General features: G+C 37.0%; 1 protein-coding gene across 1 annotated transcript in view; it reads right to left on the reverse strand.

Moving 5' to 3' along the window:
* Positions 1-11,156, reverse strand: part of lgi1a (leucine-rich, glioma inactivated 1a) — a 14,380-nt gene extending 3,224 nt beyond the window's left edge. Inside the window, exons 1-7 of the mRNA XM_052090288.1 lie at positions 10,668-11,156; positions 10,494-10,565; positions 7,998-8,069; positions 7,812-7,883; positions 6,742-6,813; positions 6,474-6,643; positions 6,193-6,357 (exon numbers count right to left, since the gene is read on the reverse strand). Of these exons, the coding sequence (XP_051946248.1) occupies positions 6,193-6,357; positions 6,474-6,643; positions 6,742-6,813; positions 7,812-7,883; positions 7,998-8,069; positions 10,494-10,565; positions 10,668-10,840 (796 nt within the window). The 5' untranslated portion in view covers positions 10,841-11,156. The remainder of the gene's footprint in view (positions 1-6,192; positions 6,358-6,473; positions 6,644-6,741; positions 6,814-7,811; positions 7,884-7,997; positions 8,070-10,493; positions 10,566-10,667) is intronic.
* Between the last annotated feature and the right edge of the window lie 5,285 nt (positions 11,157-16,441).

The raw sequence follows: 16,441 nt of genomic DNA on the forward strand, positions 1-16,441 counted from the left end.
AAAAGAGTCAAAACTAGTGCTATGGTGGACAATTTGTTTATATAAAAAATACACAACAAACTATTTACATTAATTTTTACATAAAGTATTTACAAACCATTATAAAATTGTACATGTTTCTAGCAACATGCCAGTCATTGTAGCAGTCACATTTGTGTACAAAGCACATAGGCACAACACAGGAGAGTACTTCACTGGTGTCTTTGCATGACACTGCCTGCACTTCAGACGACCAGCGGTGCAAGATTTGGTGATGTGCAACAGCCTGTGATGTGCTCTTCGTGGAGCAGGAGATACGGGTCTGGCTGTGGATTGAGACCCCAACTCTGCCATGCTCCTCAGCAAGGGTCTCTCTGAAAGCCCTCCTCTCTTGATGAGGTGCTGTCCTGCTGCTCCACTTTATGTGGCCGCTTGCTGAGTGGGGGATAATAAATAAATGTAATTTACAAAGCTAGACACAACTTCTCCATCTTTTCTGTATTCTATATATATATATATATATATATATATATATATATATATATATATATATATATATATTAGTTTTTCTTTTCGAGTGTGTAAAAATGTATTATTGTATGTATATTTACTGTAAATACTGTATACTTTGCCAATGTACTATGGAACAAAGAGATGGGCCTACACCTCCCCATGAATTCAGCACTGTAACAAATAGATGGCCCTACACCTCCCCCACCTCCCCGCATTGTAACAAATAGACTCTCAAACACAACATATATTCTTATTTTCAACTTATATTTATTGATTTATTTACTATATATATATATATATATATATATATATATATATATATATATATATATATATTTTACAGTAAATATACAAAACATCTATATAGCATGTCAATAGATCTGAAACAAACAATGAACTAAAAACACGCACAAACGGTTCAAACACTCACTGAGGAAACACAGGACAAAGGGTAATTACAAAATGTGTATTCATTATTCAAACTAAAGCTTATTTATGCGGAATATACAGTAATATATGTTATAAACACAAGAAAACACTTACTTGTCCAGAGCCGTGTCTCATCTCTCCATCTGCCTCTGAATCATCTGTATTGTTTTCAGAAATTTCATCTCCAAACTCAGAATTCTGACAATGAATGCCTTCTTATATCACATCCTGGGGTGAAAATCCTGTTTTTCAGCGTCCGTTTCACCATATTTAAATCGCCAAATGTGTAAACAGTTCCAAAGCAGCTCTGCATGCATTTACGCACGGAGGCGCACAGCAGGGGTAAACTTCGAGGAAACTTTGCGCACAGGAATAACAGAGCCGTCATCTAATAGTTCCACTAAAGCCGCATATCACTGTTTTCAGAATTTCATTGGCTATACGATGCGTCAGTCATTTCCACTCTTCAATGTAATTGGTTTGATCAGTAAACAAAGGAAAGTGGGTATGCCCTTACACTCGACACAGATGGTGGTTGGGTATTGAAGGCTGTGGACAGGACATGGAAGCTCCTATTGGGTCAAATGAGGTGTCAATCGAAAGGCCAGAGTGCGTGCTTCCATTTTGATACCGGATATAGGAAATGTTTACATCTGAACTGAAGTTATTACCGGTAATATGTGAAAGATTAGGCACAGCTGCCAGGTGCTTTGAAATGATGCAACAAGAGTCTGTGGATATTTATTGATGTAATACTGTGATTTGGACTAAACATTTTACTTGATTTGATCATTTGGACATTTGACAATGAAACAACACCGTTTTTGTCGGGAAGTTATGGCTCAGTGTACAACTATGAGGCATCATAGGTGAGTTGCCTAAATTTTGTTATTGGTTGTTTATATGTTGGTGGTCTGACAAAGATATAGATTGTACCTGCTGTTGTGATTGTATCTTAAAATGGTTTATATCAATAGAAAATCAAGAAATGTAGCTTTCCAAAGATATGTGGCATGTGTACCAATGTAACACACAGCTGTTTTGTTTATCGCATACTTTTATTTTGTACATTTAAGGGCCCGTCCGCGGGCCTAGATTTCCATGGTGTTAATTGTCTCTGACAACACGCAAACCGCGAGGCGAGATCATTTTTGCTCGCATCATCATGAAGGTTTGTCGGTTGTATACAATGTTTGCCTGTTTGAACATTCAAGCGATTTTACACTATTCAACTCAACAAATGTCAAAACAACTCAAATACATGCTTGCGAGCTGTTTGTGTGACACAGCGAGCCGCGTCGCGTCTAACTCACGCACTCCGATGTCTTTCGCTGCTGCTTGCGTCTGAACGGACAATTTCATACAACAGAGTGTCAAAATACATGATATATTGAGGAGTCTGTTATGTATCAAGTGAACAAACAGTTGATAAAGAAATTGGGTATCAATATATTTAATTATGAATTATTGTGAACAACACGGATGCCGCTGTGGTGTCCTGTTAAGATTTTTCTCTCGAAACAGCGTTAACAGCTTAAACAAAATACTGCGTCATTTTTGCCCATACAGAAACATGCAAGACATCATTACGAACTATGAAATGTGTACTTTTATTTGTGTACACTTACAATAACAACAAAACCTTGTGCTTTTGTAAAATAAATAAACAGGGTGCTCAGTCTCTGTCTTCGCGATTATTTTTCTGAAACACGTCACAAAATTCAAGTGAACAAAATCAACCATTCACGCAGTCTGTATTTTATCATCTCACAATGAATACAAATGCAACAAGCATGGCACAAAACGAAAATAATGATACTTCTCAGTTCTCAAAAGATTAAACTGAACTGTGCCTTAAGTATCGTATCATGCGATAAAAGCCTCTTAAAGAGACAGTAACAATTTAGCCTTAGGTCCTGAACATAGACATTCCCAAGTAATTGAGAAGTACAAATGGTATTATTTTAAGTTTTTTTATTTCTCTCTTACCTTGTAAAATGCCACGTTTTTGAATGGCATGTAAACACAATCACTCCATTTTTTCACTGGATCTGTTGCTATTTTAATGATTTAAAAATCAAAGCACTGACCATTTAAAGTGTGAGCTTGTAGGCTACATTTTGAAATAGTTATAAACAGTCACAGCTATACAGTGTTATTATGTGCCTAGATAGTCTTTCAAATAAAATTGCTTGTGATATGCTTATGTAAATCACACAAAAAAAAACAGAAAAAAAATCTTAAGAGAGAAGTGAAAGTGAAAGTAGAGATTTTCAAAGTGATTTTTCATTCAAAGTGATACAATTTCCACGCCATTTGTCTAAATCTTCTGAAACTTGGTGTACATGCCTCATTCCTCATGGGGAACAAAAAAGCCTTAAGGACCCATAACTTTCACCATGATGGATTTTCCCGTACGTTGAAAATTTGCGAAAACCTAAAAATACTCTTCTTCTCCTGAACCGTAGCTCCAATTGACTTGAAATTTGGTACACATTTGTAGAATGGACATCCTTGAAAACATTACTTAGGAAAAATGAATGTGATACAAAATGTCTGAAAGGGCGTGTTTATGTAAATGTCCAAATTTTAACAATATATACCTGTCAATAAATCAAATGTAATTTTGACTGATGGTTTTTCAAACCTAACATACTTCAAGATGACATCACTCTGAAGTACTGCGTAAAGAATGGCCAACATTAAGCCCCTAGGGGCGCTACAGGCCATGTCGAAATTCCCATTTTCTGGTCTAAAATGTTCTAATTTGGTACAATGGTACTACAGGCCAACAGGAACCCACAAACCAAGAATGGCCGACATTCAGCCACTAGGGGCGCTAAAGGCCACGCCAAAATTCCGTTTTCTGGTCAAATTTTTTTTTATTTGGTACATTGATACTACAGGCAGACAGGAACCCACAAACCAAGAATGGACAACATTCACCCCTAGGGAGCTACAGGCCATGCCAAAATTCCCATTTTCTGGTCAAAAATGTTCTAATTTGGTACACTGATACTACATGCCAACAGGAACCCACAAACCACGAATGGCCAACATTACGCCATTAGAGGCGCTACAGGTAATTCCAAAAATCCCATTTTCTGGTCAAACATTTTCTAATTTGGTGTATTGATTCTACAGGCCGACAGGAACCCACAAACCAAGAAAGGCCCACATTAGGTCCCTAGGGGAGCTACAGGCCACTCCAAAATTCCCATTTTCTGGTCAAATATTTTCTAATTTTGTACATTTATACTACAGGCCAACAGGAACCCACAAACCAAGAATGACCAACATTTGCCCATAGGTGGCGCTACAGGCCACGCCCCAATATTTTTTTTCAAAATGATATAATATCCACCCCATTTGTCCAATTCTTCTGAAACTTGGTGTACATGCCGCATTTCTCATTGGGAACAAAAAAGCCTCAAGGATCCATAAGGTCCGGTATGGATTTTCCTGTACATTGAAAATGTTTCGTTTAGGATTCAGACGAAGACATGTTTTTTTGAATTCCTTAATTGGGAGGGTTTATCCCCAACCATCTACTGATCAATTTTAAATGATTTGCCATTTTGAGGAGGAATCCGCATTGCTGCTTGCAGCTATATTCTTCACTTGATTTCTACGCTGAACACCGGAAACTCACATGACCACACATGCCACTCTGTAAACTGAGACTAACTGGTCATCTTTTTATTAGCGGTGTAGAAAATGGGCAAACAGCTCTCAGAGAGTATGGGCTGTCACGTCCACACATGCACTTATTTATTTAATATAATCGCAGCATTTTGCTGTCATATAATCGCACAGGCTGACATCGAGATTGCTATATGATTAATCGTGCAGCACTAATATGGGCAAAATAAAAGTACCCCAGACGACTCTGGTGGTTAAATCCATATCTTCAGAATAGGGCTGGGGATATATTGAATATTAACAATATAATCAAGATCATTTTGTTGACAATGTAAAATTGACCAATATCGAGAATATCACGATGATTTGAATGTGCTTTGAAGTTTCATAAAGAGCGCATCAGTAGACTAATTTCACTATAGTTCAAGGCTGCACAATTAATCAAAATAACATAAAAATGGCAAGTTGGTCATTTGTGATTTAAAGACAGATGAACATGGTCTCTGTGTGCATGCACATGGCGGCGCTCTCAGATCAGTTCACGTACATTGTGTAATCAAGTAATGCAGGTTCAAGCGTTCGTGCAATTCCAAACATTAGTAACCGCTACAAGATATTATACAATCTACTATCACGGCACTTTTATAACAGAGAAGGCAGAGATTACAGCACTTCAGGAAAGTTTATTTCAACGATTATTTTGATAATCAATTCATATTCAGTTATTTCTTTGATTATTTGATTAATCAGATAAAAACGGCACATTGTTTTTGTTTTGTTATTTTACGTTGTACATTTATTGTACATTGTTGTTAATTTTTTACAAAGCATAAATGAATGTATGCTATACATTGCGTACCAAAAAGATTTTCAAATATAAATTGTATCCTCAGTTTGGACAATTGAAATTATAAATGATAAAACAAAACCACAATCTAAGTGATAACTGATGAGATCAAGAATGTTATATTTATTCGATAAATATGAGGGATTCTGTACAGTTAATGTTCTTTTAACTATTGTTTCTTAAATTATGGTTACAATTAAACCTAAATTTGATGTTTAAACCAATGTTTATCTAACGCCATAGTTTAATCACAAGGATTGTGTGATTGCTTTGATTGACACAGGTGCACGCACGGTCGCTCGCTCAGTGAAGTTTGATGTAAGATAAAACTTCAAATGCACATTACTAAATGTAAGTCACTATTGTAAAGTAACGTCTCTGAACAAATGTATCTGTGCACATCGGACATATCTAAACAACTGATAATGAGTTTTGTTGTGGATTATTTTCTTTTTTGATTATGACTGATGATTAGTTGTAGCAATAATGGACCATCACTGCAAAAAAAATGAGTTACACATCAAACATGACAGACACTTGTCACTGTATGCTTTCTTTGGATGAACAAGAGCAGCATAAACGTTCTGCCTAATATCTCCTTTTATATTCCACAGTAGAAAGCCATATGGGATTGGAACAACACGAGGGTCAGTAAATGATGACAACATTTACATTTTTGGGTGAACTATTCCTTAACAGTGCAATTTAAATTCCAATGTGAAAGTCAATGTGTAATATTAGACACTGTAAGTATGCAAGAGACTCCATTGTAATTTGCTTACTTGTGATGTTATCGAAGTTTCGGAATTCCATTTGGACATGATCCCATTCCATGAAACTACACCTACCGATGAAAGGCTGGGCGAATACTACATACTGGTCACCACCAAACACAAAAGCCTCGACGGAAATGGACTGAAATTCAAGTGACTTCTGCAACGAAAAATCTGCAGAACCAACCATCAAATTGCCAAATGTTAAAGATTCTGACAACTCTTCATTTGGTGTGGAGTAAATGCAGTGAATATAATGAATATACTGTATATTATGATGAATAACCAACCTGTTGTAATGCAATCAAATGACTGCGGCACAAGGTCATTGATTTTCTTGCCCTGGTAAGATTCAGGGCCATTGCAATAGATCTGATCCACGGTTGCATTTGTTTGACACATCCAATCCACTAACCACTTCAGTTTACAATCACAGCTGAAAAGATTGCCTCTCAAATCTCTAGACAAAAAAATAAAAAATGATCTATGAGTTTCATTGGTGTCATATATCACTGACAGTTACTATATATAAATTATGTCACACATTTGCATACATACACTTTAGTCAAAGCTTCCATTCCTTTGAAAATATCTTTCGGCAATGTCTCCAGACTATTGAAGGCCAGGCTTCTGCAATGACATTTAAAAAAAACAAATGATACTCTTGATTAGTAGAGAGAAACCAGACCTATGTAATGTATCAAATCTTATATAGAATGAATCAAGCTGGCTGATTGTGTCTTTGAATATTAGTGAAATAACGGCTAATCAACTGAAAAAATACAGACAGTTACATGATATAAAGTACCTTTATATATATATATTAATAAGTGGGTGCAATATAGACATCTCTCTAGTCTGTTTTTTTAATTAAGAGAAACTTTTAGTAAGTCAGGTAGACATTCACTATTACAAGATTTTAACAGTGGGTGCCTTTGAATTTATTTATTTCATTACTCAAGGCCTGTCATTTTTTTCAGGATAACGAGCGCTGTAGTTTATCCCAGTATTCCCAATTCTCAGAACAGTAAGGAGACATCTGCAGTTCAATTACAAATATATGTGTATCTTATGGAGTTTTGTGTTCCTTGCCACAGTCACCTACAGCTTGCTCACTGGGGTTATTAATACAATTATCATTTAATTATTTTTAAACACTATTAAAAATCGTATTTTATCTAAATTACACAATGATGATTAATCGACTTTATAGACATTACAGTTTTATCGTCTGTTAATGCTGATATTTTGTAAAGCTGCTTTGAAACGATGTGTGTTGTGAAAGGCGCTATACAAATAAAATTGACTTGACTTGACATGTCTATGTGCTGTACATCATAGGCTGGGGCAAAATGAATGACACCAAATATTTCAAGAAAAAATAAATTCAGCAAAAGTTTTATCTTTCTAAATTATTATTGCATTGACTTGCTCATTAGTAGGCTACTAGACAATAAACAGTGAAACTGTATTTCTTGAACTGAAACTACAATCTAAATAATCTCACTACACCTGCTCTGAAAAAAAACTAAAACTGTGGACATTTAATGTCATGTACTCAAAGTAAATTTGTCACACTGGATGATTTTAATCAATATAATCCAGTCGTATTATGCTGATGTCCTTACAAGTGAATTAAGGATTTGAGTCCTCTGAAGGCGAAAGGCGATATGGACTTGATTTGGTTGTTTTCAATGAACCTGTAGAAAAACAGCAAAGTTAGTTACAAACCCCCCAAAAAAAACAAAGTCAATCAGATCAGTGATAGTATCTTCATGCCGCAGGGATAATCAACAGCTCATAAAATCACTTACAGATACTCCAGGTGAGGAAGACCAAGAAATGCATCTTCATTTATAGAGTCAAACATGTTTGCTGTGAAAAGACTAGGAGAAATAATATATATTGAGATTTACAATATGAGTAAGCTTTGCATTACTGCCTATAACATTGACTAGATTTAACATTCAAGTGACTGATTTCCCTTACAAAACATTTCTGGCACAGTACAATAGTTACTAAAGTTGCTATAGTAGAACTGTAGTAACTGTGAATTTAAAAAACACGGAAAAGTATATTGGAAAAAGGTAAATTAAACAAAGTGACAAAGATTCTGAAAGCTTCTTACACTGTTTTTAGCACGTTCTCAGACATTTTGTTTATTTTAGGACCACCTATGAAAATAGTTCCAAAAGAAGCCAAAGCAGCATAAACCAGAGCAGCCAGACTTGTACAGTTGAAGTCAGAAGTTTACATACACTTAGGTTGAAGTCATTAAAACTAATTTTTTAACCAATCCACAAATTTCATATTAGCAATCTATAGTTTTGCAAGTCATTTAGGACATCTACTTTGTGCATGACATGAGTATTTTTTCCAATAATTGTTTACAGACAGATTGTTTCACTTTTAATTGACCATATCACAATTCCAGTGGGTCAGAAGTTTACCTACACCAAGTTAACTGTGCTAACAACAAGCAGCTTAGAACATTCCAAGAAAATGATGTCAAGGCTTAAGACATATAGCTTCTGATAGGCTAATTGGAGTCAATTGGAGGTGTATCTGAGGATGTATTTTAAGGCCTACCTTCAAACTAAGTGCCTCTTTGCTTGACAACATTGGAAATTCAAAAGGAATCAGCCAAGATCTGATAAAAAAAAAATTGTGGACCCCATTTCCAAATGCCTGAAAGTACCACCGCACAGGAAGGAGATGCATTCTGTCTCCTAGAAATTAACATAGTTTGGTTCTAAAAGTGCAAATCAATCCCAGAACAACAGCAGAGACCCTTGTGAAGATCCTGGAGGAAACAGGTAGACAAGTATCTATATCCACAGTAAAACGAGTGCTATATTGACATAACCTGAAATGCTGCTCAACAAGGAAGAAGCCACTGCTCCAAAACCACCATAAAAAAAGCCAGACTACAGTTTGCAAGTGCACATGGGGACAAAGATCTTACTTTTTGGAGAAATTTCCTCAGGTCTGATGAAACAAAAATTTAAATTTTGACCACAATGGCCATTGTTATGTTTGGAGGAAAAAGGATGATGCCTGTAAACCGAAGAACACCATCCCAACCATGAAGCATGGGGGTGGCAGCATCCTGTTGTGGGGGTGCTTTGCTGCAGAAAAATAGATGGCATCATGATGAAGGAAAATTATGTGGATAAATTGAAGCAACATTTCAAAACATCAGCCATGAAGTTAAAGCTTGGTCGCAAATGGGTCTTTCAAATGGACAATGACCCCAATCATACCTCCAAAGTTGTGCCAAAATGGCTCAAGGACAACAAAGGTATTGGAGTGGCCATCATAAAGCCCTGACCTCAATTGGATTTTTTTATTGAATTTTTTTATCCCTTTTGTCCCAATTTGGAATACCCAATTCCCACAACTTAGTTGGTCCTCATTGTGGAGCGGTTACTCACCTCAATCTGGGTGGCAGAGGACAAGGTCAACTCAGTTGCCTCTGCTTCTGAGAGCATCAATCTGTGCTTCTTATCACGTGACACCGTGGAGAGGCTCATGCTACACTACGCGATCAATGCACAAATTACCACATGCCCCATTAAGAGCGAGAACCACTAATTGCGACCACAAAGGAGGTTACCCCGTGTGACTCTATCCTCCCTAGCAACTGGGAAAATTTGGTTGCTTAGGAGACCTGGCTGGAGTCACTCAGCATACCCTGGAATCGAACTTTCGACTCCAGGGGTGGTAATCAGCGTCACTACTCGCTGAGCTACCCAAGCCCCAGTAACATTTCACATTCTTAAAATAAAGTAGTGACAGGGAATGTTTTCTATGATGTCAGGAAATGTCAGGAATTGTGAAAAACTGAGTTTAAATGGATGTGAATGTCTAAGGTGTATGTAAACTTCTGACTTCAACTGTATATTACGCTTAATAATATATATACCTATATCTATTTATTTTTACTCTATATATTTTGAAACTTGACAAACTTTTTTAATTTAGAAATGTTTAGTTTAAAAGCTGTGCTTATGCTTTCTTAATATAAATGCAATTTTGATTAATAATTTGTTACATAATACAAAGACATTTTTTAAATTAGACACTAACATTTTTAAGTGTGGTTTGTGAGTGTTGAATATGTTTGCGACACATTATTTATGAGAACATACAACTGATTATAAGTGATCACATTAGGAGTACTTTCAGAATTCATAGAGAAAGTAAAAAATTTTAACATGACTAGGCAGAACTGTGTTATTTGTGTTCATCAATTTTGAGCATCCCTCCATATGAAAACATGACTGTCTCGTGATGTTGAGGAGCCTCACAGGAGATGCAGGGCTGGTGTGTGAATAAAACTCTCTTTAGGGATTTCATTAAAGCCGGACTTCACGAATGATCTGAAACATTTAAACAAAAACATTACAAATGAAGACAGGAACAGGCTTAGCGTTATCAGACTGTTATCAGCAACTATTATAATTATAATTATTATTGCTCACAGTGAGATGACATCGGGTGGGAAGCTCCTCGGTATTGATACGGAATTGGCACATAAAGCGTTATCTTTACTGCAGGTACATAATGTGGGACAGCTCGCTTGTCTCCTCTTGCTGCCGTTAACCAATATTATCAAACACAGCAGCCAGAACAACACAGTCCACTTGAAACCCATCTTTACCTAACCCGTCAGTCTGGGCCAGACCAGAACTGCACCTCCAAGCATTCAATATGAAATAATGTCTAGAACGGGTTCCTGTTCGATGCTCGTCACCGATACTGCTCTGACGACTGTACTGCTGCGAACCACAATCTCATAACGAAACGAAATAAACTCAGGTACCCGAGGAATAACAAATAATAACGACTTATTATTTATGTCGAAACAGATCTGTATTACTGTTCAAGCAAGTACAATCCACAGAAATAGAAGAAGCGGGTAGAAAGACAAACAGCACTACAAAGCAATAAAAGAACGGGCGGGGCTTCGGAGTCCGAAAGTGGTCTCTAATTTGGTCAGATACGATGGGCTCAAATAATAATTCGTCTGCTATCAATTATCACTGTATATGTTCAATTTCAAAGTCTATTAAAGATTATCAGTGTAATTATTCACGTGTAAATTATTATTCATACCACTTACGAAGCTGCGCATAACGTCACATGATACCTGCTACTTTAATCAGCGCTGCTCAGGATGCACGAATCACAGTCGTCTGTGATTACGGGATTTAGACATTTTATATACTCGTTTTATTAAGACTGCTGCTGCGGATGTCCATTTGTATATGTCAAGTACTAACCCCTGTGATTAATAAATGCAAATTATTATTCTTTTGGTGTGCAAATATTTTCCATAAGACGAATTTCTTTCTGAGATTTGAATGCTGGGCAAGTGCAGAATTCATTTGTTAGACAAAAACAAACAACAAGAACAACAACAAAAACATGTACTTTTAAGGGGCTCTTCAGCATGAAAAGATCAAAAGGTGCAGTTTTCAGGTTTCGTTGCCCAGTGTCAAGTTTCAACACATTAAATATAGGATATTAAAATAAATAAATGTCTATTTTTCCAGCATATTGTAGTTACTATTTATCACACCTTATTTATTTTAGATACAGTTCCTATATTGTTATTTACTCAGGGAATATTTTAATTACATAGAATTTTAATGGGAATATCATTTATTACAGCTGACAGTTACGTGAGCAAACAAGGTTTGAACATCAACCGTAACAAAAAGATGACACATTTTTGTGTACACATTTTTAAGGCTGTTAATTGGATCAATACAGGTGTGATGGCCGACAACGTGGCCCCACAGCAAGGCGGTAACTAACCCATGCAAAAACACATTTTTTTCCTTTTGTTTGTTTATATTATTTTGGTTACCTTTTAGTACATTGCATTATTCAATATTTTGTTACAGACCACTTTATATAGATTTCATAATAATGACAGACACAGATTTGGTTCATTACATTCACTTTATTTATTATTTACACTTTTATCATACATGACTGGGTTGGGTGCACACTATCCAGTTGTCATTGGTATATTGTGTTAATGTTGATTTCTTTTGAGTTTAAGTTACCTGCATGTGGAAAGTGGAGGTTTGGTGCTGCCTGGGACGCAGAGTTCCGGTGGAGGTCCATTCCATTAAAGGAAGGGCTGGCGTCAGCGGCTGCCATTTTATGCTGTTGGGTTAATCCATTTTGTTGATTAGCAAAAGGGGTGTATGATTGATTATGTTAGTTTTGTTTATTATTCTATTTTACATTTTGTTTATTATAATTATTTTAGTAGGTTATTTTATGACCTCTTTATTGATAATTTTGGAGTTAATTACTTTATTTTTTTTTGTAATTGTCTTAAGTGATGATTGTGGGGTCCCCTGTAAGTGTTTAATGGACTAGTCCTTTGTATATATAAGTTCTCCATGTGTGTCATTGGGAGGTCATGTTGGTTGGGTTGGTTTGATTTCATTTCTGTTAAGTTTGGTCCTGTTTAGTTGACCCCTTTCTTTATGGGCCCAAGACCTGACTTTATTTTCATTCAGTTTTTCAATTATTTGATTTTGTAACTTTAGTTTTTTTTATGTTTAATAAATTATTTTTGGTTGGAAATCCTGTGTCCTTTGCCCTTGACTGCTTGGTCCCTCACATATGGTGTCAGAAGTGGGATCAGCAGAGGGCGCAGGTTTCCTATTTTTTTTGTTTTTCCCCTTTGCGATCCTCCCTGGGTTTTTTTTTTGAGCCATGAGTTGGCCTGGAAGAAGAGGGGCCCAAAGGATGATACCAAAGGAAGGACAGGAAGAAGAAGGGGAGGCCATAGAGAATGGGGAGGAGATTGTCCCAGAGGAGTCTGGAGGGCAGGAGCCAACACTGGCAGATTTGACGAGTCTGTTCCGGGCCCACATGGCGGAGATGGATGCTCGGGAGGGCCCAAGAACAAAAGGATCAAGAACGACGATTTAAGGCGTTGCAGCACCAGTTTGGCTTACTTCAGATGGAGGTACAAGCTCGTACTCATGCTCCACCCGCCCCTGATCCACGTTCGATGAATCCAAGTCCAGAGGAAAGTCAGGATGGTGACCCTGATCTTGATCAAGCATTTCCTGTAAGGGGGGGAAAGAGTACTTCACCACGTGGACCAAGACAGAGGTCAGTCCTGGATCAAAGAACCCAGATTAGAAAAGTTCAGTGACTCTGATGACATAGAACATTTTCTGATAACCTTTGAGAGGATTGCTGCAGCATGTAGTTGGCCTAAGGCTGACTGGGCGTTCCGCCTGATTCCCCTACTGACCGGTAAGGCCCGAGCGGCATATGTACTTATGGACATTGATGATTTGCTGGATTATGAGAGTGTTAAGTCGGCTATTCTGAGAAAGTATGATATTGATTCAGAAACTTATCGACAAAGATTTCGTTCTCTGGAGGTTGAATCATCTGAGAGTCCCAATGAACTGTATGCCAGGCTGAAGGAGCTGTATGGGAAGTGGATTCGACCTAAAGGTAAAACTATTGAGGAAATTGGAGAAATAATTATTCTTGAGCAGTATCTGCGAATGCTCTCTCCTGAGCTTCAGGTATGGATCCGGGAGCGGGGACCTGATACTGCTGCTTCTCACTGCGAGAACATGACCAAGTAGACATTGTGATCGCGGCTTTCTTTCTTTCAAAGAGGAATGTTTTTTGCCTGGGCTGCCATGAGCGTCGGGTTGAAGTGGAACCCTCTGCCCTGCCCTGATCATTTGCGGCCGGATGACTGATTCCTGGAATGAATGTGTGCAGCACTCTGCCCCAGTCTCTTTCTTCCCAGAAGTGCATGAGGAGCTCACAAAGTCGTGGCGGGCACCTTTTACTGCCCTGTCCCATCTCATGGGTTCCTCCCCATAACTACCCTTGATTGTGGGGCAACCAGGGGGTACACAGAGGTTCCTCAGGTGGAACAGGCAATTGTATTGAAGAGACAAGGAGATTAAATAGTAATAGCAGAATAACAGAATGATAGTAATGATAGTAAACAAGACAAACGTTGTGCTCTTTGTATGATCATGGCTTGGATAACATTGATTTTGTTATTAATCCTACAATGGAATGCAAGAAGTATATGTACTAATGGTCAAGAATTTAAAGGGTATATAAATAATATGGTTAATAAAATATATGGTAAAAGGATATACAAGTGTGAGATGAGAAGTTAAAGGTGGTGGGTGTGTCACATTCTTAAAAGATGGAATACCTCATAGAATCTTGGAAAAAGGAGAAATAATGGAATATATAGTAGTGGAAATATGGATAGAAAAGATAGGGTGACCATATTCTGGTTTTCCAAAAAGAGGGGTGTTTTGGGGTTAGGGGTGGAATAATAGGGTTCAAAATAGTGTTACTTTGAATGCAAACTATAAAACAGTGAAAAAGACACTATTAGCATAACATAAATATTAATAATTCTTATGAATGTCGTTTTCTATTACTGTTATTTTTGAATGGCCATGGAAAATGAAGCAATGTGATACAAATTTTACCTGGTCGCAAAAAGTAGTCCGTTCATTTACCTGATGAACTTTCACCTTTTGCTGACCCTTTATGCATCGCAGAGCTAATGTGCACTTCTAAATTACTTGCAATAAATCATTAGCAACTGACACATAAGTGCTAGCTTTACGTGTCATACATTCTGCTTCCCACGGATCTCGACCTGGACGAAAGCAATTTTTAGGGGAATTGTTTTTGCAAAACTTCTGTAAATTTGTACAAATTCGTTTGGGCATTGTTTCACTCAGCTGTCATTTGCTGCTACTGTCAAGCAACTGTTTGATGCCGAACACAACAGTGCTTCATGAGTTCGTGGAGAGATTGACAGGCAGACATTTGGCCAATAGTTGCTGCAAGCATCTTATATTCGACCAATTGGTGTGTGTGAAGGTGAGACTTACAAAGAGGGGTTAAAGCAATGCAAATATGCTTGCACACACAATGAAGTATTAGACCAGATGCACATCATAATTCAACTAAAGCCGAATCCCGGACATTTACGCAAATTTAGAAATCCCGGCCGAACGCTTTTTTAACGTCCGAAAAAGAGGACATGTCAAGAGGATGTATGGTCACCCAAGAAAAGAAGAAATATGCCAAAAATGATAGAAATATAGAAAATATAGAAAATATAAAAGTTCAAAGTGGTGAAAGGGTGATGTGGGAATTTTAATGTACATAACACATTATGGGGTGTAATAAGAACAGATATAAATGGAATGATGATTGAAGAATTGATGGAAGCGAAAATCTTGGTATGCTTAAATGATGGGAATTGTACACAGGTGGATGTGAAATCAGGATTAGAGTCATCACTGGATTTAACACTATCAAGTACATTAGGAGGAATAATGAACTGGAAAAGTTTAAAGAAATTTACAGTTTGAAGTGATCATTACCCAATAATAAGTACAATCATGAATACTAGTGAGATAAGGAAGGGAAAACAAGGAAATGCAGGACAATTTAAGTATGAGAAAGCCAATTGGGAAAAGATAATGAGTGAGGAAGGATTGGAAAGAATCGAGATTAATGAAGAAAGAAGCATAGATAGGATAAATACAGAAATAGTTGCAGCCATAAAGAATGCTGCAGAAATATGTATTCCAAATAGTAAAGGAAAGAGGATGGAGAGAACAGTACCATTGTGGAATGAGAAATGTATAAAAGCAGTAAAGCATTTAAAATATTGAATAAAACCCACAACTGGGAAAATATTATAATATATAAGAAATCTCAGGCAGAAATGAGAACAATAAGAGAAGCAAAGAAAGAATACTGGAGATCATTTTGTGAAGAAACAGGTAAAAACATATCTACACAAGAAATATGGAAAACGATTAAAAAGATGAGTGGAATTCAAAGAGAATATGATTATCCAGTGTTAAAGGTGCAGTATGTAACATTCAGAAATCCATGTTATTAATGACACTTGTGGCCGTTAAGTGAACTGCAGCCACCTACCTGTTGCTCATGCTCGCACTCGTACACACACTCCATAGGGATGCGAGCGAGTGAGTATCGACCAAAACAATGACGTAACGTACAAAGAGGCTGAACGTGATTCACCGGCATCATGCTGACAGATGAGTTAGCATAATTCAAATTACACAGTTATGATTGTTTTACTACAAACTTTGAGACTAAACTAAAACTACTTTTCTGCTAACATAGCATACTGATACACACATACATCTACATACTACCGAACTATACCAGACATTTTACTGTT

Source organism: Xyrauchen texanus, chromosome 24 (genome assembly GCF_025860055.1).
Source record: "Xyrauchen texanus isolate HMW12.3.18 chromosome 24, RBS_HiC_50CHRs, whole genome shotgun sequence".
NCBI lineage: Eukaryota > Metazoa > Chordata > Actinopteri > Cypriniformes > Catostomidae > Xyrauchen > Xyrauchen texanus.